We start from the raw sequence: 25939 nt of genomic DNA on the forward strand, positions 1-25939 counted from the left end.
AGTGGCAACCCACCCAGGACCCCTCCCTTGTGGGAGCTCTGCTCCTTTCTGTTTCAAAAACAAATTGTTACTTTGCTCTCACCCTCCATTGTTCCCGAGACAAAGAACCTAACCTTGCTTGTCTCACCAGGTTCTCACTGTGGCAATGTTGGGATGTGGGACCTCTGGAAGGTGGAGCATAATGGGAGGTCTTTAGGTCATCTAGTGGTGGGTCCTTGAAAGAATTAAGGCCTTTCTACTGGGACTCTGGCAAGTTCTTGCAATGCCATTATTACAAAAGCCTAAGCTTGGCCTCACACAATCCCTCTCTGGTTCCATGTATCCAGATGTGATTGCTTCCTCTCACACAAACTCCCACCACTGCAACCTGCCATAAGTTGACACAGCCAAAGGGGACCCCTGCCAGAACCCATGCCATACTCAGAACTTTTCAGCAATCAAAATTCTGATCTAACTAAGCCTATTTTCTTCATAAGTAGCATACCTCAGGTATTTCATTTTAGTAACAAAAACTGACTAATATGGGCATTTCGATTTGGTTTATACCGAATACGGTAAAGTCTCTCTAATTCAGGCTCTGTTAACCTAAATTTGGTGATAATTTGGTATTTAATGTTTACTTGACAAATTACTTTTTATAAATAGGACAAAATTTGACAATGAAGCTGTGGTTATAAAGCTAATGTAAACATTTTAAAAAGATTTCAGTAAACTCACATGGCTTAAAAATACCCATTTATATAAATAATCATTCACTCTGCAAATGATTTTGCAATTGGTTTGTTCAACTTTGTTAAAACAAAACAAAACTCGGATAGACAATACAGTGATCTACTCCCAGGGCTGTATGGAACAATAGTAACAGCAACAGCAAATATTTATTGAGAGTTGTAAAATCTTTTTAGGGACTAGTGAGAATCAAAGACTTAACAATTTTAAAAAACTACATTATAAGGGTTGATCAAAATGTAAAAGGCTCCTGTATCCCTGTGTAAAGGGAGGAATCCTGAACTCCGCCACGACACTTCATGGCTAGGGTTGAAAACACAGTATTAATGGAAGGACATCTGTCCCCTGGGGACACTAGTTCATCTGAAGAGCATCTAGAAAGACAAACTGTGTAAGGAGAGAAAATACTATTTGCTTGTTAGAAAAGGCTATATTTTTAGCTCAATTTGGGGCATATCACTTGGATTTGCTTCCATCCCACAATGTTCACCAAATATAATATGAATTCGGCCATGTCAATGTTTATAGCAGCTCAATTCATGATAGCTAAACTATGGAACCAATCTAGGTGTCCTTCAATAGATAAATGGATAAAGAAAATGTGGCACATATATTCAATGGAATATTACTCAGTTTTAAAGAAGAATGAAATTATGGCATTTGCCAGTAAATGGATGGAGTTGGAGAATATCATGCTAAGTGAAATAAGCCAATCCCAAAAAACCAAAGGCTGAACATTTTCTCTAATATGGGAATGCTAATTCACAATAAGGTTGGGGGCACTAGATAAGAATAGCATTACCTTAGATTAGGTAGAGGGAAGTAAAGGGAGGGGAGGGGAGGGTATGTGGGGATAGGAAAGATAGTAGAATAAAACAGACATTATTACTATATATATATATATATATATATATATATATATATATGTGACTACATGACCAATACGATTCTACAACATGTACACTCAAATGAGAAATTATATCCCATCTATGTATGATATATCAAAGTGCATAAATGCACTCTACTGTCACATATAACTAATTAAAACAAATAAAAATTTAAAAAAAACAAAACTGAAATTTGAGATTCAGAAATAAAATGGACATTTCAAGCCAAGTCTGCTTTTCCCTCAAAGGTATTTTTGTGATTCCCCCACTATATTAATCTTCAGAATATTTTTTAAAATACTTTTTAGTTGTAGATGGACACAATACCTTTTATTTATTTATTTATTTATTTATTTATTTATTTATTTATTTATATGTAGTGCTGAGGATCGAACCCAGTGCCTCACACATGACAGACAAGTGCACTAACACTCAGCCATAACCCCTGCCCCGATCTTCATAATTTTAAAACCAATGTTTGTGAGACCATTTAATGATTTCAGATTATCAGCACCATGGGTTTACCTTTTTACATGTCCCTTGATTCGAATCAATTCCTTGGGCTTTTCAAGTGAATTAATAATACAATGAAGTATATTTAGATTTAAATGACATGATTCTGGTCAACCACTAAGGTACCATCTCTTACAGATGTATTGACTGATTTGACACAGTGGAAGTGTCTTCTCTTTCCTTCCAGATTATCATTTTTTGTAGATGATTTTTCCTTTAGTTATAACATATTCAATTAATTCATGATGGCCTCCAAACTGGTAAATCAAATGCTCCCATCTAGAAAGAAATCAAACATTTTTTTCCAATGGATACAAGTCAAAATCATCACTGTGCATGATCTGCAAATGCATTTAAAAACTTGATTTATACCAAGTCCATTGGTATTTGAGCTTTTTAAAAAAGTGGTAAATATATAACTGGTCTATAATAAATAAAGTGTTGTTTAATAATGTCATTTAAGAACTTGAACTTATAATATTTTCTTCCTTACATGGTGCACAAATGGTAACATGAATTACCACTCATTATTTTTAATGGAAGGAGTGAATTCCTACCATAAAGGGTAGAACTGTACAGCCGTTCTCCTCTGTTAAATACGGGGTCCAAGGGCTGTGATCAGCACATGAAGGTCAAGCACATGTACAATATTGTGGATTTAGAACAATAAGACCCAAATTGTCACAGCGGAGGCCCAAGCAGCAGCAGATGCGTGGGAGATTTGGGAATGAAGTAGATCTCAAAAGTCAGACATGTTGGAGCTGGGAGCAAGCAGAAGGTCAGGAACCAAGCAGAAAAACAAAAACACAGGCCAGAGGACACTCCAGGTCCACAGTCCAAGTAAACAGAGCAAGACCTGGAAATCCATGAAACATACGAGACAGATGACGAGACCGGAAAACTCGGTCTCCACTGAGGTTTGGCCCAGGGAGGCAGATGTTGGAAACGGGTGAAGAGAGAGAGGAGTGGGTTGTGTCTGAGTCTAGACAAAGCCTGATACTAAGATTACTGCAAACAGAATTAAAACCTCATCTATATCTGCAGTGGGCATAAAATAAAATAGCCATATTGACAACACTCACCTGGACGAATTGATGACAATGAGGTCTCCCTGTTTGCCAACTTCCAAAGATCCATGCGTGTGAGATTTTCCCAGTGCATAAGCCGCGTTGATGGTGGCAGCGGCCAAGGCCTCCGACATGGACATTCTCATGTTCACACAGGCCAGATGCATGACCATTGGCTAAGGCAGGACAAGAAAAGCATTGAAGGAAGGGACAAAATAGCAACTTCTTCTCAGGACACACAGCACAACAAGTAAATGTAGATTACTGACTGTCCAGGCTGAGGATGTGGCTCAGTGGCAGGGTCTGTGCTCAGCAAAAAAAGGCCCTGGGCTTGATCCCGCACCCACACCCCAGCACCTTACAAGAAATATATAGGTGGAACTTGCTGGATTACTATGGGAAAATCTAAATACATAAAGGTTGTTATGCTTTGGGAAAATATTCTTTATTATTAAGAATCGTGGTTTTTTAGCCGGGTACAGTGGCGCACCCCTGTAATCCCAGCAGCTCTGGAGGTTGAAGCAGGAGGATAGCAGGTTCAAAGTCAGCCTTAGCAAAAGTGAGGTGCTAAGCAACTCAGCGAGACCCTGTCTCTAAATAAAATACAATATAGGTCTGGGGATATGGCTCAGTGGTCAAGTGCCCCTGAATTCAATCCTCAATACAAAAAAAAAAAAAAAGAATTGTGTTTTTAATATTCATTTACAACTCTTCAAGACCTTCTGTAGAAGATGAATTTTCCATTCACACTTAATAATTAAAATCTTTTTTTAGTTTCTGCTTTGCTCCAGAGAAGGAAAATTGGTTAATGTAAAACCATAATGCTCAAGGCTGAATCAGAAAATAATGCAAATAGAAGTTTCTCTCTTTTCTTCAAGCCTGGAGGCACTCATGTGGTGCAGGGAAATCCAATTATTCTACTGTCTACACTTTCTTGTTTTACAGGGAAATATTTTCATAACTTATACATTTTAACAGATGGTGAAATATTTTTTAATTATTTATATGCTTGGTAGAGACTATGCTCAGAAAAACACATGAAAAAATAATTACCATTGAAAAACAATATGCATTCGGGTTGAAATCACTGCCCAGGGCAACTATCACCCCTTCATGTAACATCTTCCTGGCTCGAGGCTGCTTCAGTCTAAGGGGAACAAGAAAAGGAGATCAGTCTCCAGAGTTGGAACTTTCACAAAACAGATGTTTAGAATGGAAGAGAACTTGAGACCGTCAACCCCACTGTGCTCTGGAAGAAGAAACAGAAGTTCCAAGTTACATGATCGGTGGTGGAGTGAAGCAGCACTCTACGACTCTTGGTTTTCTCTTGGTTTTCTCGTTTTGCTTTTGGAATTACTCGGCTATTATTTAATTTGTGGTCATTTATTTTGTCAATCTTTGTATGCATCTTCAGAGATTGTTGCTAAGGGAGAAAAATATCATTTACAAAACAAATGATTTTCAATAAACTAATAAAAATTTTCTAATAAAATCTGATAAACTTTTTGTTACTTTCAAATTAAACAACTAATGAGGTTAGCATAATGCTACTTTTTATTAATTTCCATTTGCCCCTCCTATCTATATCTATCTATCTATATCTATCTATCTATCTATATCTATATCTATATCTATATCTATATATATATATTTTTTTTTTTTTGGTAAGTCCTATTTAAAAGTTTTTTGGGTAGGATCTATTTAAAGAATATAATGTGTGAAATGTTTGTGTTTCTGGATTAGGCATCTCCTAGATCTCCTTGGCAAGAGTCTACCTTCTTCAGGACCTAACTCAAAACTTAGGTCAAAAATAAACAGACCAGATACTAGTTAAAGTGATGAGAGAGACTGGATTCAATAATAACTATTGCAATAAGGAAGAGTACAATAGTCATGGAACCAACTTCCACTTGTGAAGAGGTAACTGGGTGTTTTAGAGAGAGATTGAGGGAGCAGAAATGAAAAAGCAGCAGTTACTCTAACAGTCAGGGAAGTGGCAATTTGCAAAACCCTGGGGGCTTGGGGTTGGTCTGTGAGCTCTGGGTTCCTTAATTGGTGCTTATCTGGAGGGGATTCAAACCTGTACCCTTAGGCGGGAGGCAGGGGCCTAGTTAGAGCAAGAGGCCCCAGCCCTGGGAACACAGTGAAAGTTTTCTGCTGGAAGGATTGCCTGTCAAAGAGAGGGCTCTCAGGTCCTTAGAGAAGACAGTTCTGGGTTGCAGAAGATTTACATCTCAAAGAGGCAGAGAAAGAACTTAAAATCACAAGCTTTTAAAAGTAACTGCTATAAGAAGGTCTGGGGGTGGGGGTGGGCTATCTGCCTATCAACAGATTTTGGGCTGGAACAAAGAGTACTTTCTCCTTGCAGCCTTGAGCTTTCACAGGCAGGCACTGCAAGGAAGGGAGGGACAGGGTCCTCCTAGGGATGCAGCTTTTTAGAAACTCTGCTGGGGTTTGTTGCAGTTTCTTGTAGATCATTTGTGCTGAGTCAGCAGTCTTTGTAGCCCGTGGTGGAGGCCTAGGCTACCCCCTCTGGGAAGGCTTCCCAACCATCCCTTTTGGCTACCACCTTCTCTGGCCTCCCACGGCACCCCACACTCCTCAGTTAGCCCTTACAGGACTAGACTGCTTGCTGTTGCTTCATGATAATGCCTGGACTGATCCTCAGCCTCGGATGGAACAGTACTGCTTACTGATTGTTACATACAGCTATTTAGACTATTTAGACTATTGCATCTACCCCTACAGCTGGCAAGTCTAGCAGAGGCCAAGAACCATGGGCAGAAAGGACTAGTTTATTTTATTTCTTTTCTTTTAATGATGATTTGTTTGTTGCAGGACCTAGCCTTGTTTTTACTTAATATGTTTGCTTGGATGAAGGAAGCTGTGATGTTCAAGGAGTGTTCTGAATGTGGCAAAGAGTAAGTTTATAGCCATGCCCCCGAATAGTTATAAAGTCCACCTAAGTTTGGCATTTGAGACCTTCCGAAAGCTGAGCCCAACCTTCTCTCAGGGACTCATTTCTCATCACTACCCTACCTGATGCTGCACCCCAACCATCAGAGTTCCCTATTTGGACATTTCTGAGTTTGCCATTCTCCTCGTCTAAAATGCCTAAGATGCAGTCATCTAAACCCAGAACACGTCTTGCCCTTTGCTGCCCATTCTCCCCGACACCCCTTACTCCAGCCAAGAACAATAGCTCTCTTCAGAACTCTCCCAGGTCTGTTTGCATTTACCAGAATTTGTGCATTAGACTCAAGTTCCTAAAGGCCCAGACCATCTATCCGTTCATTCATCAATGCACCCCCAGCACCGGTACCGTGTCTGGCACAAACAGCTGCTCAATAGACTTGCTGGAGGCATTCATTAATTTTTCATTATTGTGTTTTTGTTGCATTAATCTTTTGTTTCCTTCCCCCAAATACAGGCACTTCTTGGTAGTTTCAATGGAAAGAGTACCATCTCATGTACGGTGCCCAGTGAAACATGGTGGGTCATAGATGCAGCCAGCCATTCAGAAAGCATCCAGTTAGCGAGTGCTGGGTGGCACCTTCGTCATCCTTGACTCCTATTTTTAATCTTTTTTCTCACAGGGCAATTCATCAGAAAAATCTTGCTGGCTCTGCCTTAAAAATATATCCAGATTCCAAATAATATGCAGACCCCCTGCTACCAGCATGGATCCAAGTCACCTTCCCCTCTTGCCAGGATATTTGTAAGACCATCCTAACAGGTTTTCCTGCTTTCAGGAAAACCCTAATATCTAATCTCCTTAGAGCGGAAAGAGGAAGCTTTTGGAAAAATAAGTCAGGTCATGTCACTGAGCTTTTGAAAAATGTTCCAGTGGCCTCCCATGATCTTACAGGCTCCCCAGGACTCAAAGCTGATCAAGTCTGCCCTTCCTTCTGCCCTCAGCTACTGCCTTCTCCTTACTCGGGCCTCTCGGGCCTCACTCTTGCTCCCAGAACACCCAGTGTTCTTCCACCATTTCACTGGCCATCTGTTGGGGTCCAGAACACTCTCCTAACACTCTCCTAAACAATCCCGCCCTTCTAAAAAAAGAGAGAGAGAGAGAGAGAGGATAGCTCACTCCTTCACTTCTAGATCTGTGCTGGAACATTCCTCATCCAGAAGTCTTTTCCTGCTAGGCACAGTGACGCATGCCTATAATCCCAGCAGCTAGGGAGGCCTCAGCCATGTCGAGGTGCTGAACAATTCAGTGAGACTCTGTCTCTAAATAAAATATAAAAAATAGGGCTGGAGATGTGGCTCTGTGGTTGAGTGCCCCTGAGTTCAATCCCTAGTACAAAAAAAAAAAAAGCCTTTTCCTGACCAACCTAAGAACATCACAGCCCAACCTCACATCAAAGCCCCCTCCCCACCAGCACTCCCTATTCATCTACCTGACTTTGACTTTTTCATAGCACTTTGCATCACCCAAGGTTTATATATTCATTTGTCTCAGTACCTTGTCTGTTGCCTCCCATTAGAAGACAGGCTCCTTCAGGACCAGAACTTTGGCATTTATTGTTGCATCCCCAGTACTTAGAATAGTACCTGGCAGCCAGCAGGCCTCAGCACACAGGTTGGTGTGTAAATTAATAAATTATGAGAAGTGCAGAGACGACTCCTGTCCTTGAAGTATTTCCAGTCTGGGATGATAACTTGTAGGACCACTGAAAATGTTCCCCAACTATGACATGTAAGTGAAGCAGAGGTGGGTACAAGGAAATGTAGTCAGCCTCTCCCTGATCCACAGGTGATACAGTCTGAGAACCCGAGTGGATGCCTAGGATCTCAGATAGTACCAAATCCCAATATATACTGTGCATTTCCTATATATACCTACCTATGACAAAGTTGAATTCATAAATTAGGTGCAGTAAGAGATGAACAACAATAACTTAACTAGAACAATCATAACGAAATTCTGTGATAAAAATTATTTAAAACTAAAACTTGTTTCTCTCTGGGATTTTTTTCATTGAATATTTTCGGAACACAGTTGACCAGGAATAAGCAAATCTCAGAAGGCAAAATTGCAGATCAGAGGGATGACTGTAGCTTTGAACTTCCCTGGAGGTCATTCCAGTTGTCTCTTCCCTCCTAGAACTACTAGGGGGAGGGGAGTGAGCCTCTTAAAGTATTAAAGGGGCTCCATTAAAAATGAAGGCAAGTATTTCTTGAATAAATATTATATGCAAATATTCACAAAATACACAGTGAAAGGAAGCTGTTCAGTGGCACTAGGTAATGTTGTTGTCAAAATGAGAATCAAGGGCTGGGCTGTGGTTCAGTGGTAGAGCATTCACCTGGCATGTGTGGGGCACTGGGTTCGATCTTCAGCACCACATAAAAATAAAATAAAGGTATTGTTCCCTCCTACAACTAAAAATATATACATTAAAAAGAGAGAGAGAGAGAATCAAGAAGGAGCTCAGGCTAGGCGCAGTGGCTCACGCCTGTAATCCCAGCAGCTCGGGAGGCTGAGGCAGGGGGATCACAAGGACAAAGCCAACCCCAGCAACTTAGCAAGGCCCTAAGCAACTTAGTGAGACCCTGTCTCAAAATAAAAAACAAAAAGGTCTTGCGATGTGGCCTGTGTTTAAGTACCCCTGGGTTTAATCCTCAGTACAAAAAAAAAAAAAAAAAACCAAACAACAACAACAAAAACAGGGAGCTCAGGGTACAGCAGGGGTCCCTGAGGGTCTCTCCTGATTATATTTCTCAGAAAAAAATACAGGAACAGAGAAGTCAGAGAGGAGTGAGGCCTCTTTAACTGCCCTTGTGGTCCAAACAGGACACAAGCCTATCAGCCTACCAGTGCCAAGGTCTCAGACTTTTGTTCCATGTTAAGAGAGTAAAGATAAAGGAAAGAAAGACTTTTTTTGGTGTGCATAAGAATTTATTCCTTGAATGGTGGAGGATTAGCCAAATTAAATATTGACTGATGACTTCGACTGATGCTATCCAGATCTGTAAGAGAAGCAGTTGGTCAAACCAAGAACTGTTACTGGCATTTTCTGATTGGAGCCTACATCGCATCCACTCTTAAACTAAGTAAATATTAATAATAAAGATGTGTGTATGTAATCCTATACATTGGGGAAAAAAAAAACCACTGAGATATTCCTTTCTTTTCCCTCTTAAGAATACTTTGAAGCCTGGCCTTTCTCAACCTTGGCACAGTTCATGTCTCACTCGTTCTGGATGTTTCTCTGTTGTGGCGGGCTGCTCTGTGTATCGAAGGATGATTAGGAGCATGGGTGGATTAGATCGAACTCTCGATCCTCCTGCCTCAGCCTCCCAAGCCTCTGGGATTACAGGTGTGTGCCACCATATCCAGCTAATAAACTGACTCTTGAATGCTGGCTTCCCAAACCACTGACTTGGCAGCTGTCACGGAAGTGGTACCACGGAAAGGGTCAAAGGACCTCAGATCTCATGTTCAGCAGAACTAGAGCAGTGGGCAAGGAGTATTCAGTTCATAGAGGGCCCACAGCAAAATCTCTGGGAAGTTTTTACAAAGTTTAATTCACATGTGTCCTCATCCTCCCACTCCCAGGGGTCTTGAGGATTCTGGTACTCAATCATGGGACTATCAGCACCCGTTTAGAAAACATCTCATTCAGATTCTGGGTCTTGTTGAATGAATATCCCTAAGATCTTATGCCTGTTCTTAAAATTATAGAACCTGTTCCATTATTTTCTTTTTTGGTACCAGGGATTTAACCCAGGGGGTGCTTAAACACTAAGCTGCATCCCCAAAACTTTTTTTTTTTTTAATTTTGAGGCAGGGTCTTGCTAAATTGCTTAGGGCCTCTAAGTTGCTGAGGCTGGCTGTTGTGGTTCTCCTGCATCTGCCTCCCAAGCCGCTGGAATTACAGGCGTGCGTTCACCACTCCTGGCAACCCAGGGCCTTACACATGCTAGGCAAGTGCTCTGCCATTGAGCTCCAGCCCTGCTGTTTCATTATTTTCTGATGATAAAAGTAATGCATACTGATTTTTTACACTGGAAATTTCTGAAATCCAGGGGGAAGAAAGGAAAAAGAAGGCATCACCTTCCTCAACAATCTCACCACCCAAAGGCAATTGGGCTAAGCTCCTTCCCGAGGGTAATTAATTTAAGAACATTTATCCAGAATTGGCATCTTCCTGAGCTAGTTTCCGTCATTTGCATTTCTCAGGATTTGTAGGGGCCGTGCCATAAAATTTAGGCTCCTTAGAAGTCTATGTCCCCACAGCTGACCTGCGTGTCGGGGTGAGCACCGGTCTTCTCACCTCAGCATGTACGCCGTGGTGGGCAGAAGGACCGCGGCACACCTGGCCGTTGCCATGGCAGTGATGCCTGCATCACTCACTTCTTCCAGGTGGCTGATTGCCTGGGCTCCCAGTTCAGCTCCAAGCTAAGCAGGATGGGCAGAGAGGAAAAGGTTTAACAAACAGCACAACGACAAAGCATACAGCACCCTGAAACCGATTTTCCTACAAAAAGAAAACAACACTCTATTAGTAAGATTTCTCGTCAACTCCCTCTTATAATAAGCACAAGCCCCACAATGGACACATGGTTTATAATTGACATATATTTGAAAATTAGCTGGGTGCTACTTTTTTTTTCTTCTTGGTGCCAGGGATTGAACCCAAGGGCACTTCATCACTGAATCACACCCCAACCCTTTCTATTTTTTGCTTTTGAGACAGGGTGTCACTAAGTTGCTGAGGCCGGTCCAAATTTTTAATCCTCCTGTCTCAGCCTCCCCAGTTGCTGAAATCACAGGTGTGTGCCACCATGCCCTGTTGCTAGGTGCTACTTTTAAAACTAGTTTTAAACAAAAATGCTTTCAGACAGTTCTGAAACAGAAATTTTTACGAAGCTTACAGATCAGAGGGAAATAAATTATAATTATCATAGCATCATAAAAAGACAACAGAGATGTGTGTTTTGGGAATGTCATTGCACTCTGCGAAACATACCAGTTGGGAGAATACACTTCAAAAATGTGGAATTATATCAATAATTTGAGATTATCAACTTGAACTTGATTTCCCTCCAGGTGAGAAGCTGGAGCTAGATTATTAGAAGCACACAAAGAAAAAGGGCGGCTCTGATGACGGTGGAAGCATTGCTTTAAAGGTCCCCTCAGCTGAATATCTTCATGTCCTATATTCCCAACCAGTGAGTTTGCACACACAAGAGCCCCCGCTAACAGGTGACATGGACAGGAGAGTAGGCTGACATTGATGTGGCCTAGGGAGGCTGTATTGCCACATCCAGGACAGGGAAGAGCTGACCCCTTCTTCAGCAGCTTGCTCTGGCCTAAGAAGTTTTGAATTGGGGCTCTGGGGAGTGTGGTGGTCCACAGGACTGATTATGTTTCCCAGGGGAAGTTTCTTCTACACCTTGGACTCACCCTCACTCTTCTAAACTCGATTTGCTGGTTATGGGTATTGACTTCTATTGATTTAATCTAGCAGTATCTTGGTGACCATCCAGTTTGCGTTCATTCAACAAAATTTCAACAAGTATTGATTTATGAAAGGCCATCTGTACTCTGGGCGCTGTGCTGACCTCCAGGATTGGGCGAGGATTGGGTGCAACGCTCAGGGTGCTATAGTCCAGAGGCGATTTTAACCCAGTGGGATAAGGACTGGGAGAGGCCATAACCTAGTCTTAGAGAGGGCTAGGAAGAAGTCCCAGAAAAGTAGCTAAGATAAAACACGGGAGTTAGGACTAGTCAGAGAAAGGGGACTTCAGATGAAAGGAACAGTATGTACAAAGGCATGGGGTATTGAGAGTAGATTTTTGTGGCTGGTTCATGACAGAGAGGCTGGATGGAGTGAAAGGAGGAAGGAGGTGGAGAGGTAAGGAAGGGTCAGATCCTGGTAAGTCACACACTGTGTTTGGAATTTGTTCTAATTCGAACCATGTTCATCCTTTATGTGGTCTAAGCAATGGAGGGGAAGGATGGAGGGGAAGGTTAAACTGCATTGAGGGAATGGGTTAAGGGAAGGGATTAAGGTGGATGCTAGATTGGAGGCCAAGAGGACAGTTATTGAGGAATCCAGGTGGGAGCTGAAGGTGGTTTGAACCAGGCAGTAAGGAGAGAGAAATGGACATAGGAGAAGAATTGGGAGGCTTTGGTGATTCGTTGGTAGATGGAGGAGTCAAAATGATGCTTAGGCAGCAGATGGATGATGGCGTTGTCCACTAGGGCAGAAAGCACAAGACAAGGCTGGAAGTGATATTAAGACATCTAGTTGGCCATGCTGTGCTTGAGATGCAGGTGGAATGTCTGCAGCTGTATTTATGTACCCAGGGCAATTGTTTTTAAGCTCTAGGGTTCAGAAGAGAGATGTCTAGATTCACAGTTGTAGGGACTGTCCTAATCACTACTGAATTCGTCACACCTTGAACAGTGCCCAGCACACAGGTTGAAAGAATGAATAACTCAACCTGGGCAAGACAGGTAGATTTGAAACCATCTTGTGACTGTTCATGGTGTGCTCCATCAGCATTGATCCAGATGCTGCCCACAAGAAGATTCTAGAAGCTACATGTGAAATTACTGTACTGTGCCAGTGTGGCTTTGTGTGCCAACCAAAATATGTTGTGAGTTTAATAACTGAGATCACAGAGATACTTCTTTCTCTACGAGTACCACCAGCCAATAATAATAAAAGTAAATGATCAGGCTGGGGATGTAGCTCAGTGGTAAAGCATGTGCTTAGCATGAGTGTGGTCCTGGGTTCAACCCCCAGCATCCAAAAGAAAAGAAGTAAATGATCTGCAGAAGAAAAAAAAAAAGTAAGTTTTTCAGTAGAGGTCAGGGTTTTCCAGGCCCAACCAGACCAATCTGCACATTGTTCAAACAAGTTTCCCCACTCTCTATCTTTTCAGAAGGCGACTTTGAACAGATGGATTAGGTTTCCCATGGCAGGAATGTGCAAGAACGCACATTGACAAGGATGTGCCAAAGTTCAGCCATACCTCAGCAGCCTTCACTGGGTGCAGCTCATCCCCATGGAAGTTAATCTGTAACCCCATCTCTTTTCCACTTTGAAGAATCCTTCTGGTAGAATCCAGATCAAAGACGCCCTTCTCACAGAACACGTCTATATTGTCAACACGTATTTCCCCATCTCTGCCAAGTGCCTTCAGCTTTGGGAGATGGTTCTTGATGATGTCATCAGCAGCTTCCTTGGCAGTTTTTCCTCTGATGGAAGAAAATGAGATTATCATGGGCAAATATATGTACATGTGTGTATATATTTGTATACAAAATACATATATATGTATACATGTATACATGTATATATATATATATATATATACACAGTTATCTGGCATTTGAAGTATAGGTAAATAACCTCTAACCTCAAAAAAACTAAAACTCAGGACTCTTTATAGCCGAGCCATGCCAACACAGCAGAGGTATTGAGGTTTCTGTATGTACCAACCTCATAGACAGAGATGCAAATTACTCAGCCATGCTAAAACACCCATGCTGCCTTTGGGGATGCCAGTAAGGCCACCTGACTGCAAAGGTGAATTTCCATCAAGGACCCTTTTAAGACATCCTGGACAATTCCCTGAAAACCCAACTGTGGTTCCATGACCTAGGCCCTAGTTATCACCCTGCCTTTTTCTTCTGCTTTCTCCACGATGTTTCCTGAAGCACCTGCTAAGGCTTCCTGTCTCACTCTCTTGGCCAAAGAGGACAATAAGAGACCTTGAAATGCTTCCTATCTTGGAAAGGACTGGACTCTTACAGTCAAACACAGAGCTCTACCTCTTGCTGATGATATAACTTTGGACATACTATTTAGCTGTGATTTGCACCTTAGGGAATCAAGAACACAGAACTTGGAGGGTCATTGGCAGATGGAGAGAATTTCTGCAACACCTCAGCCCTGTATTGGGTACACAGAAAGCTCTCACTCAGTGACACCATTTGGAGGGTGGACAGAGGTCAATGATGAGGAGATGGGCACTTACATAAATTATTTCTACTTCTCAAGACAATCCTAAGGAATAGGGTGTATGTAGCTCTGTGTACAGATGTGTAATTCATGTTCCAAAAAGCTGTCACATCTTCAAAGTCACTCAGCTAGAGGGAACTAAGCTGGATTCAAACTCAAGTTTTATCACTCCAAAGTCTGAGACTTTGCCATACCACATTGCTTATTCTGTGTTTGTGCAGGGAGGACAGACTCTCATACACTTTCTATTTCATTTGGGGGAAAAATCTACTGTTTTCCATAGACAGGCTGTGTAAAAATATCTCAGTGAAGTTTTAAGTTTTAATAATTTCAGAAATATAAATGCTAAAACTTACAACAAAGATCCCTGGAATATTTATAATTTAATGTTAATTTTTTTTTTTTTTTAGTTCTTCTAACAGTGGGGGGGCAGTTCTCTGAATCATCTAGACTACAAGGTTTGATCTCTATAAGATCTTACTATTAACCTTTACTTTTATGCTACTTTACTGCTTTATGTGAATTCGTTTATCAGATAAAATTATTCACATTAGCATCTATAGTCTCAAAGGACTACAAAGGGTCATTTCTTTTTGCAAACCAAAAGAGCTTGAAACGACTCGTGTTATTCCAACACTGATGAAACTGATAGAACTGAATGTAGCTCCATCCTCAAACCACCTGTCCTAAATGTCTGGTCATAGAAGCAGAACATCTTTCCAAAGCCTTATCTCCTTGCAAGAGCTAAAGTACTGATGCATCTCCATCCTCGGGGAACGCAGTCTCCGCTTCATTCCCACTATCTGAGTTACACCCTGATCCCACCCGCTGAGATTACTTGGGCACTGAGTGAGCCCCGCAGTAAGTGGCCGAGATGCCGATGCGCCCCTCTCGCCGGGCACGCTCGATCACGCGCAGCATCTTGAGCTCGGTCTCCAGGTTGAGGCCGTATCCGCTCTTGCACTCCACCAGCGTGGTGCCAGCCCTCATCATGCACTGAAGCCGCTGCCGGAAAGATCCGAACAGCTCCTCCTCCGAGGCTTCGCGAGTGCGCTCCACCGTGAAGTTGATCCCGCCTCCAGCCTGGTGAATATCCATGTATGTGGCTCCTGCCAACTGAACACACCGCTCGGTCAGGGGAGGTTGCAGACAAGGCATAGAACCTACCTCCATGGGGGATATTATAACCCAATCAATAACTGGGCTAAGGAACCCAACAGTCACTTTCTCAGAAGAAGATATACCATTGAAGAACAAATATATGAAAAATGTTCAACTTCTCCAGTAATTAGAGAAATGCAAATCAAAACTAATCCTAAGATTTCATCTCACTCCAGACAGAATGGCAATTATCAAGAATACAAGCAATGATAAGTGTTGATGAGGATGTGGGGGGAAAGGTGCACTCATACGTTGCTGGTGGCACTGCAAATTGGTGCAAACACTCTGGAATGCAGTATGGAGATTCCTTAGAAAACTTGGAATGGAACCACCATTTGACCCAACTATCCCACTCCTCCAGTCTTTACACAAAGGACCTAAAATCAGCATGTTATTAGTGATGCAGCCACATCAATGTTTGTAGCAGCTCAATTCACAATAGCTAAACTGTGGAACCAACCTAGATGCCCTTCAATAGGTGAATAGATAAAGAAACTGTGGTATATATACACAATGGAATATTAATCAGCATTAAAAGAGAGTAAAATTATGGCATTTGCAGGTAAATGGATGGGGTTGGAGAATATCATGCTAAGAGAAGTAAGCCGATCAATCCCCAAAAAACAAAATCTCCAAATGTTCTCTCTGACAAGTGGATGCTGATCCAAAACAGGGAGTGGGGAGTCATGGGAAAATGGAGGAACTTTGACTGGGCAAAGGGACGGGAGGGTGGGGAGGATGCGGGGGTGGGGGGGGGTAGAAAAGATGGTGGAATGAGATGGTCATCATTACCCTAGGTACATGTATGACTACACATATGTTGGGATGCTACATTGTGTACAACCAGAGAAACCAAAAGTTGTGCTCCATTTGTGTACAATGAATTGAAATGCATTCTGCTGTCATGCATGCCTAATTAGAACAAATAAATAAATTTTTAAAAAAATATTTACTTTTTAGTTTTAGGTGGACACAATATCTTTATTTTATTTTTATGTGGTGCTGAGAATCAAACCCAGTGCCTCACACATGCTAGGAGAGCACGCTACCACTTGAGCCACATCCCCAGCCCACAAATAAATTTTAAAAAGAAAAAAACCACCCTATGGATGTTGCTAGTCTTTTTACCATAATTCTTCATCTTACAAAATTTTATAACTTGAAAATTTCAATAGAAAAGCCAATTTATGTTGTCTATATGTTTGTGTGTGCATAAATACAATTTTAAAAATATTTATTGTTAGTCACACTTTTGCAAATAAAAGTTAAGAAGAAGAAGAAACAACAGCAGTAATAAGGCACAAGCACTAACTGACCAGATCAGAAAGGACACATATTGGGGTGGGAATATAGCTCAGTTGGTATCGTGCTTGCCTTGCATGCACAAGGTCCTGAGTACGATCCCCAGCACCAAAATTTAAATAAATAAATAACTAATTAAAAAAGGACACACATTGTCCTAAAGCCCAGTCGTCTGCCAGTAGCCAGATTGAAGGGAGCTGGGGAGAGGTTCCCAAGAAGGTGCTGGAGAGGCAGAGATGGCAGACATAGTGTGTAGGCAGTTGGGATCTCAGGGAAGCAGCAATTAATTAATGCTTTGCAGGACTATTTCAATATTTTATCAACCCAGTCAGCCCCCACTGTGTACCAGCTAAGTCTCAATCCTCCCTACATCCCTGAGCATGTTTGAGACAACAAAGCACAGGGAGCCCCACTATAATTTTTCAAATCTCCACTAAAGAGACCCAGGGCCATTTTCGTGTCTCAATATTTGGGCACCAGATTTGGAAGCCTGACCTTTGTCACTCAAGCAAATAAAGAGGCTCTTCCTGGGGTCCCATGGGCTCCAGTTACTCTGTACTACAGAGTGTGGGACACAGACTATGTGGGCCCAGATCTCCTGGCCAGAGTTTTCATCTGGCTGGGCCATCCTCAGTAAATACCTTCTCTACTCTGGACCCAGCTTTCTCCATGTATATAATGATAGCCCTGGACTGTGCATCTCCAAGGCTGCTTTGGCTCTGAAATTCTTGATTTAATAAAATGGTCTTAAAAACAGCTTTAGTTTGTTGAAGAAGGAATATACCTGAAGAAGTTTTTCCTTTTTTTCCGAAATAATTCCATTTAGCTGCACCCGGCCCACCCCTGCCAAACAATGTGAAAATGGCTCCAACCAAGGATTTTAGAATTGACTAAGGATAATATTCAACTAACAGAGACTTTTATAATTCTTAATAAGTCTCCTTTTTATTAAAAAAGAGAATAACTTAGCACATTTTATTTTTGTGATTATTTTGTCAAGCACTTTTCCACATTTGACTCCAATGAATGGTAATTTTCAAACCGTTTCTTGGAGCTCTTTCAAATGCTCCTGTAGGTAGTGACTTGGAATGGGGGATGGGAAGGGAAAGAAAGGAAAAATCAGTGGGCGAGTTGCTCACCTTTGTTCTAAAAGGATGGCAGGGCTAAAAATTTTCAAATGCTATTCTACTTCAAGTGTTTGCCAGTTCGACACATGATAGAAAAACTTGGGGCAGCTGTAAATACATTTTGTTGTCTTTTGTTTCCCATTTTCCAAGCAAAAATATCTATTAAAAAGACATAACATGTAGCAAAGGTGGACAGCCTATGAACTTTTTAGAAAAAAAGACTTTGTGCTTTATTTGGATTTGCCATTATTCATTGCATACCTTCATTGCGAACTCATGGACTCTTTCACCAGCCCATACGGGATGTGTGTGGGCATCCACCAAACCTGCAATCAATAAATCAGGTCACCTTAGAGTTAAAAGCAGAGGGCACTTCGACAGCAGACAGTGTGCACCATGCTGCTCTTAGGGAAGCATGGTAGTGGCCATCCAGCTTGGGGTAAGGGAGGTTTCCTCTGTATGGCTCATCTAGAATATTCTAATGGAAGAAAGTAACTCTACCATATAGAGGTACAGCTTCTTTACTCAGTAAGTCCATGCTCAGCAAACAAGATTTTAAACCAGGTTGTCCAAACCATTAGTTGAGCAAAACCAAGGACCGTATCACCAAGGAACAATAATACAACCCTCAACTCCCACTGCAACTTTGAGAAAGAAAAATATGAAAGATGAATCTATCTTTAAGAAAAAACATTTAGCAATCACTTGGAACTTTTCTTTATCCTGTACATTTTAGTAAAGTGTGTTGTTATCAAATATTTAAAGCAGCTCATAAATGGTTCTGATTGGACTAAATCCAAAGTCCCTATCCAGATTGTTTCTTATCATGGTCTTCTTTTTCTTATGACATTTCACCCTGACTTTGTATCCTGGCCCCCAAAAATCAGAACATAAAGATTCTGTCAGATGTGACAATACACATTTTTAAACTATAAAAATTTTATATAAATTAATTTTATTAAAATGTATATATAGTTTTATATAAATAAAATTAAAATAAAGCCCTTATGTTTGCATCAAACTCAAAGTTTTTGAGATTTCTCTCAGGTGAAATCATACTAGAGAGATAACATAGATGGTAGTTAATAAACTGATTTTTTGTGTTAAAAGTGAACTGGGGTGAAATATCTACAGTGTCTCTAGGTCTTCATACAAATTTAGAGTATTTATAACATTAGAGACAGCCTTGCTTGCCTCCCCTATGCAATGGATTAAAAAGTTATTCCAACTATTCCGGAACTTGAACACAACACAGCTGATTTCTCTTTAGCATGTGAGTGGGAAGAAGTGGAATAAACGAGTGGATTTGATACCCAGCTCTTCCTTTACCTGTTCTGCAATCTTGGGTAAGATATTTCACCCCTAACCTCCAGTTTTCTAATCTGTAACACATAGATAATAACATCTACCTCACACGGTAGTTACAAGGATTCAACATGAACTCATGAACTCATGTTTATAAAGCAGCTAGGCATTCAATAAGAAAAATTCAATCCATGGACTCATTATTATTTTTTCATACTATTGTAAGACCCTGTTTAAAACAATCTGCTATTCTTCCTCTTTATGTTCTTAGACTAACTGATAAAAATGCTTTCAGAGCTTTGTGAAAAACAGGCAAGTACCTGGTAGGATACATTTCCCAGAGCAGTCAATTCTTTCTTCAAAAGTGTCTTCGGAAAACTGTCTTTGGATAGCATCAGCAGGACCAATAGCTTTTATAAACCCATCACTGAAGAAAAATAAAGAAATATTACTAAATTTAGGGGAAATCTTGTGATAAATTTGACTAGTTATTTAAACTATGCTTTGGGATGCCTTGATGTCAGTTAACATTTATTTTGCTTCCCTCTTGAGCCTGAGTCTTTGGGAAAGTGATTCAAGCTATACTGAAGACAGAAAGTCAAACCATGTGTAGCAGAGATTGCTGCTTGTTCCCAAACCAATGTCCCCTTTTCTCACAGTACTAGAACCTTAAGCCAGGACCATGCAGAATAAAAACTACATTTCCCAGGCTCCCTTTAGCCATGTGTGGCCATGTGACCACATTCTAGCCAGTAGGATTGTTTTCACCCCCTGTTCTCACTGGCTGGAATGAAATCCATAACTAGAGATGGATCAGCCATTTTGCATCATGTAGTCTCTGTAAAAAGCTGGCTATGATCCTGACAACTCCACAGTGTTGCCATCAACTAGCCCTGAGTCTTACTTCTGGAGTAGCAGAGAATAGACCTCTACTTTGTTTCAGTCATTGTTAATTTGGGTTTTTGTTACTCACTACAAATTAGTGTTTCCAAAATAGACGTTCAGGGCTCTCATCCTGAGAGGTGGAAAGTGCCTCGAAAAGCAGGTGAAGATAAGAGATTCAGAAATGGGACTGAAAAGGCTTGGGTAACCTAACAATATAAGAGAGGAGAGCAGAAACTGGATAAAAAGATAGCTATTATGAAACAGGCAGGGGAGAGGGGAGATGGTGGGTGTTATGAGGAGGACACATTTAAGGATAGAATAAGAAATTAAAATTTGAAATTTGGTTTTATATCCTGAGTTATACAACTCTTTGTCACTAACAGCTTTCATCTAGCCCAATTCAATAGTCTTCCTAGTGTGCGGTGAGTCTTTGGGAAAGACTTTCCACCTGGTGGTGGAAAAGACCAGCAGGGTTAGAATTTGACCCTTGAATGGGAAAGGTCAAAGAAAATGCTCTCAGGACTATTTTTCTCCTTCTCTATTAAGAACCATGTCCCATTTGGCAGGAAATTGCACTAACCAGGAGCCATGGGACAAAAGACCTGATAAACTACCGTCAGAAAAGAGTTAATGACTGACACTGCTTTAGGAGGGATTGTGTTTCAACAGGGCCAAACCTAAGAAGTAAATCTCTAACAGCTCAGTTTGTGTGGGAGGAGACTTTTGAGGTCACTGGGTCCTCTTCCTGACCACACTAATCACATGATTATCTACCATCTATGGCTACTCATTCATCAGTAGATTCCAAAATATATGTTTGAACAAAGGCTGTGTCCAAGGACAGTTATCAAAGAAAACAAAAAAAAGTATTCTCCTAAAAATGTTTTAAGTAGACATTAACTATGACAAAGGTATCTATTAGTGTTAACTATTGGTGAGATTTTCACTGTTTATTTATTACTAAGTGACATACAAAAAAAATCCAGGGTATAAAAACAGTATACATACATTTCTTTTCATTATAAAATGTATGTTTATGCAATTCTATCTAAATGGAAAAACATCTGAAAGGAGAAGCACCTAAATGTCAACATTGGTTCACTAAATGTTGAATTTGAGTGATTCATTTTTTTTTCTTCTCATGCATCTGTATTTTTTTCACTTTTTCTTTTTTTTCCATATTTTTCATTGGTGCATTATAATGTACATAGTGCTGGGATTCTTTGTTACTTCTCACTTTTCCACAATAAATATACCTACAGGTCATTTTTTAAGGGAAAAAGAGAATAGGTATGTTGCTATTGTTTTATTTACTTCTTATTTTGCAAAGTTTAGAAAGGAAAATTCTACAGAATCTTCTGAAAGCAGCAAAGCAAACCAGTAAGCCTACTGCTACGTGCAGTACCGTCCTCACATGAAAATAATAATGAGGATGACAAGGGCAGCTCAGTGCTTCAAGTGGCTCTCCAAGAGTTTTGTGAAACTTTAGAATTGACATATAGGCTGTCTCAAAACCTAAAAACTGTTCTTAATTTACAGATAAATATGATAAATATGACACCCTTCCCATCAGTTAGGTGGCTCTCTGCACAGTTCTTAAAAGCCCTACCCTGCACATACCTCTCTACCTTTGCGCTTACCATTCAGTATCACAATGATCTTTTCATGCACCTTGTCCCTCAATAGAAGTGGCTCTTTGAGGGCAGGACCAGTCTCAGCCATTTTGCACCCCTAAGGCTCAGCACTATCTGACAGCTCAGTACATGTTTGATGAATGAATGAAAAGGTCCTGTTTTTTTTTAGATTCATCATCTACCTGACTCTTACTGGCTTCCAAGAGGGAAGACAAAGCACTCATAGGTTTTTGCTTCAACATTTCCATTTTTTTTTAATTTATTTTGCCTCTCTGAAGAACTATAACAAATGGCCCTTGTGGATGAATCTATATTCTCATTCCTACTTCTTTTGTTCATTATGACATTTCCATCTTGGTTTTAGCCTTTGGAGGAGACACTTGTAAAGGAAGTGACAGTTGGTGCTTCTCTTCTGACATCTTCTGGTACTTCTTCAAGATTAGCCACAAAACACACACACACACACACACACACACACACACAGCCCACCGGTGGAATTTAGGCTGCATGGCAGATAATCACTGAGATAATTTTAGGAAGGGGGAGTTTCTGGAATTCCTCCAACTGTTTTCTGTTTTTCAGGACTTGTTTTCTCTGTCTAGAGCCTAGAAGGAATTGACTGCTGGTGATCTCACTGGGTGAGATTCATTCTAATCAGAACACACCATCAAAACCCATTCATTTCCAGAGTTTGAAATGGAACTTCTTCCAGTCCTCTCTGTACCCCTCTTCCCCTCACTCTCACTCCCAGCTTTCTTGTCTACCAAAAAAGAAGCAGGATCAGGTTGTCTTTGAACACTCAGGTTCTGCATAAGGAAATGATGTGAAAATTTGAGACAATTACCTAAATGATTCACTCAATCCAGTACCAGCCATATTTGAGCAGTAAAGTTCTGAATATTCCTGTAACTGCATTTTAATATAATAAATCCAACAAATTCTAACCATAGAGCAGATTCAAGGCAAGAAAACCACTTCCCAAACCAAAGCCAACTGCCTCCTGTTTCATTTTTGTTTTATATGGTTTTGATGTGAACATGATATAGAATGTCTTGGAATCCAAGATATCATATTGGATCCTCTATTTCTCTACCTGGGGTAGATATTGTCTTAACTTTGCAAGCAAGGGTGCAATTCTGATTTTAACAAATTTTCGAGAGTGACACTGTTTTTATTCCCATATTAATTGAAAACAAAACCAAAGTTCCTATAATCGGGGCTCTTATGCAATAGTGAGCAGCCTCAGATAAGCAGAGGTCTGTTTGCCACATCTGGTTGGATCTTAGCCGGCATCTTGGGGATAGGTTGCAAAACCCATTCCAATCCTACTCCAGGTCACCCTCCCAAACTTTTTTCTTTTATTCACATTTGACCCAGAATTCAGAAGGTTAAGAGAGAATAACCGAAAATACCTTAATCAGACCAAATCCTGATCCCTGTCACCCAAAGTCACTGTCATTTTTCTTCCTGTTATTGGACTTCAGCGTGCTCACCGGCATCGGAGAGGTGCTTTTTTAAATGTTCAGATCTCAGAACTCCATCCCCAGAGGTGTTGATTTAAAGGTCTGGGAATATGCTGAGTGCGGTGGCATACCCCTGTAACCCCAGAGACTTGGGAGGCAGAGACAGAAGGATTGTGAATTCAAAGCCAGCCTCAGCAAGTTAGCGGGTCCTAAGCAACTCAGCGAGATCCTGTCTCAAAATATAAAAAAGAGCTGGGGATATGGGCCCGGATTCAATCCCCGGTACAAGGGGAAAAAAAAGTCGGGAAATAGAGGGTGGAGTCAAAAACCTATTTAAGAAAAAAAGAAAAGAAAGGAGGGAGGGAGGAAGGAAGGAAGGAAGGAAGGAAGGAAGGAAGGAAGGAAGGAAGGAAGGATGGATCCCAGTCCATCTGACAAAGGTGGTCCCTGGCTGCACCTCCAAGAAGAGGCCATGAAACCCCTCTGATTGTTGGGACAGTGGTATTTTAGAACACAGGCGGGGACCTGATGTATTCTAATGGAGCCCTCAGTTTGAGCACATTTTTTCACGGAAGACAACCCAAAGCAGTCCAACATGTTCACACCAGGTGCCTAAAGGACAGGATTGCCACTGTCTCTTTAGGTTGCAGGAAAGCTTTTAACCGGTTCCCCTGAAAGCACACAGCAAGCTGCGGGAGCCCATGCTGATCAGCGCCTGGGCGCTGGGCGCTAGCAGCCTTCCCCCTGGGCGCCGGCCACTTACGTGCCCACCACCAGGCTGGCGCCCTCCAGCACCGCTAGGCTGCGCAGAGCATCGCCCACCAGGAAGCGCTCGCCGCGGGTGCACACCAGCACCACTTGCCGCGCGTTCTCCAGCAGGAGGCGGTGGCCGCCTGCCATGTCGCCGGGCGTCTCAAGTCTCCTTCGGGAAGGCCACCGGGCTCCAGCCGCGAGCGGGATGGCGGAGTCCCCAGCGGGTCCGCAAGCTGAGCTGCCAGGCCGGGAGGATGGGGCGGGGCGGGGCGGGCGCCAGTAGACGCTGCCCTTGGGTCGCTGAGGACGGTAGCTCAGTAACAACGACAATAATAATACCAACAAGCTTGACGATTAGTAATAAACTTTATCACGGACTTCAGTCTTTTTAGGTCGCCTTTTCACGTTTTGGGTAAATAAGGTAGATCTTATGTCCCTACTTTTCACGTAAGGACACTGAAGTCTGTCACCTGCAGATGGGGCGGGACGCATCAATCGCTGGTACTAAGGGTGTCCCCTCAAGGGTGCGGGCGCCCGGAGGGTACGCAAGCGGGGGAAACCTGGCCCAGGGACAGGAGCAAGAACCTGGGGATAGAGCCCCTGGAAGGGTTTAGGGTGCGTGGGAAACTTTTGTCCAGGAGCAGGTGTGGGAACTCGGGGCTAGATCCCCAGAGGGGACAGCATGGTGGGACGCTGTGCCCAAGGGGCTAAGATGGGAACCTGGGGCTGGAGCCCCAGGAGGGGACAAAATCGGCGGGAAACTCTGCACAGGGGGCTGGGGCCGCGGAGGGCCACGGGCAAAGGAAAGGGGAGCCTGGGAGTGGGGAGGAGGGGGATGCGGTGGCGGAGCTGCTCAGGGGTCCGCGCGGTCACGAAGCAGGGTGGCCGGTGCAGCGCTCTTTTCGGTTGGCCAGTTCTGCTCTAGGTTCCCAAGATGAAGGCGCACCGGGGCGGGGCAGGATAGAGCCGAGATTTAGACAATCGACTGGCACCTCTGGCCACCTTGTCCCCAACGCCTTCCTGAAGGATAAATTGAAGCGGTTCCTGGGTTCGGAGTCGCTGAGGTAAGACAGGTTTGAGCTCGGTGTCCGCTCTGCCCCACGTCAACGGTATCTAGTGGGGTCTGCCCGGTCAAGGTTGGAGACAGAATCGAGTCAGTTTCAGTAAGATGGTGTGTTATTCTCGCCCCCGTCTCTTCCGGCCCATCAATTGCTAGGAAAACACTGACAGGCACTAGGTTTTGATTCTTAATTACTTTATTTGGTTCATGCAGTACATTTTTATTAGAAAGTCTTTGTTAGATCTTGTGGAATGTAAGAAGACAAGAAAGACACTTCCCCTGTGCAGCAAAGATTTACAATCAAAAAGAAGACAAATGTGAACACAAATAACACACCAAAAAGCAGACCACACCTGTAAAACGCAAAATATAAAAGGAAGTTAATTTCGTGTCATTTTAAAGCCATCCTAAAATTAAAAACAGCAAAAACTCCTTTTCATGAACACAATAAAAATATACTTTAGCATTATGCTAGGGCCTATAAGTGACAGAGATAAGGTAAGAAAGAGAAAGAAAGAAATTGGAAAGGAGTTACATAGACAATGTGAGTGAAAGAGATTCTAAAAGGGGGAAGCATCCTAAGATTACCCACAAATTAGCTCAGATACACAAACAGAGATGTGTGTGGGGTGTGTATACACAGTCTTAAAAAGACTAACAGTGGGGGGCTGGGGATGTGGCTCAAGCAGTAGTGTGCTCGCCTGGCATGCGTGGAGTGCTTTGTTCCATCCTCAACACCACATAAAAATAAAATAAAGATATTGTGTCCACCTAAAAATAAAAAATAAATATTAAAAAAAGACAACAGTGGGGAATAGAAATAAAGTCACTAAGTCATAGAAAAATTTTATAAAAATACTATAAAAATTTAAAAGAATTTTTTGTATTATAAAATTTTATATTATTTAATTTTTGCATAGGACTTTAATTTTCATTTAATATCTTAATTTGTTAATTTGATTTTGCAATTTCAGGCATATTTGCAGATTCATGCAATTATACAGGGTAAAAATACAGAAAAAATAGAAGGATTTGGGGTTCAATAAACTTGTCATATTCCCATTA

General features: G+C 41.7%; 1 protein-coding gene across 1 annotated transcript; it reads right to left on the reverse strand.

Annotated features, from left to right (window-relative positions):
- Positions 1-859: 859 nt before the first annotated feature.
- On the reverse strand, positions 860-24065 carry Amdhd1 (amidohydrolase domain containing 1). Its single transcript, XM_046419242.2, has 9 exons — positions 23825-24065; positions 19400-19506; positions 18036-18100; positions 15023-15300; positions 13193-13418; positions 10483-10607; positions 4250-4343; positions 3212-3372; positions 860-2408 (listed from the first exon to the last, which is right to left on the reverse strand). Exons 1-9 carry the CDS (start codon positions 23959-23961, stop codon positions 2321-2323), a joined length of 1281 nt encoding a protein of 426 aa, XP_046275198.1. The 5' UTR covers positions 23962-24065; the 3' UTR covers positions 860-2320.
- Positions 24066-25939: the final 1874 nt, after the last annotated feature.

Source organism: Marmota monax, unplaced genomic scaffold, assembly GCF_021218885.2.
Source record: "Marmota monax isolate L192 unplaced genomic scaffold, Marmota_monax_Labrador192_F-V1.1 WCK01_AAM20220418_F8-fsc00036, whole genome shotgun sequence".
Taxonomy (NCBI): domain Eukaryota; kingdom Metazoa; phylum Chordata; class Mammalia; order Rodentia; family Sciuridae; genus Marmota; species Marmota monax.

Excerpts from the sequence above, each read along its gene's own strand:
- Amdhd1 (XM_046419242.2), bottom strand. The coding sequence starts at position 23,961 with ATGGCAGGCGGCCACCGCCTCCTGCTGGAGAACGCGCGGCAAGTGGTG. Across the intron at positions 19,507-23,824 it reads GCCAGCCTGGTGGTGGGCAC|TGATGGGTTTATAAAAGCTA; the intron begins GTAAGTGGCCGG and ends ATTTTTCTTCAG. Across the intron at positions 10,608-13,192 it reads ACCCAGTGAAGGCTGCTGAG|CTTGGAGCTGAACTGGGAGC; the intron begins GTATGGCTGAAC and ends CATCCTGCTTAG.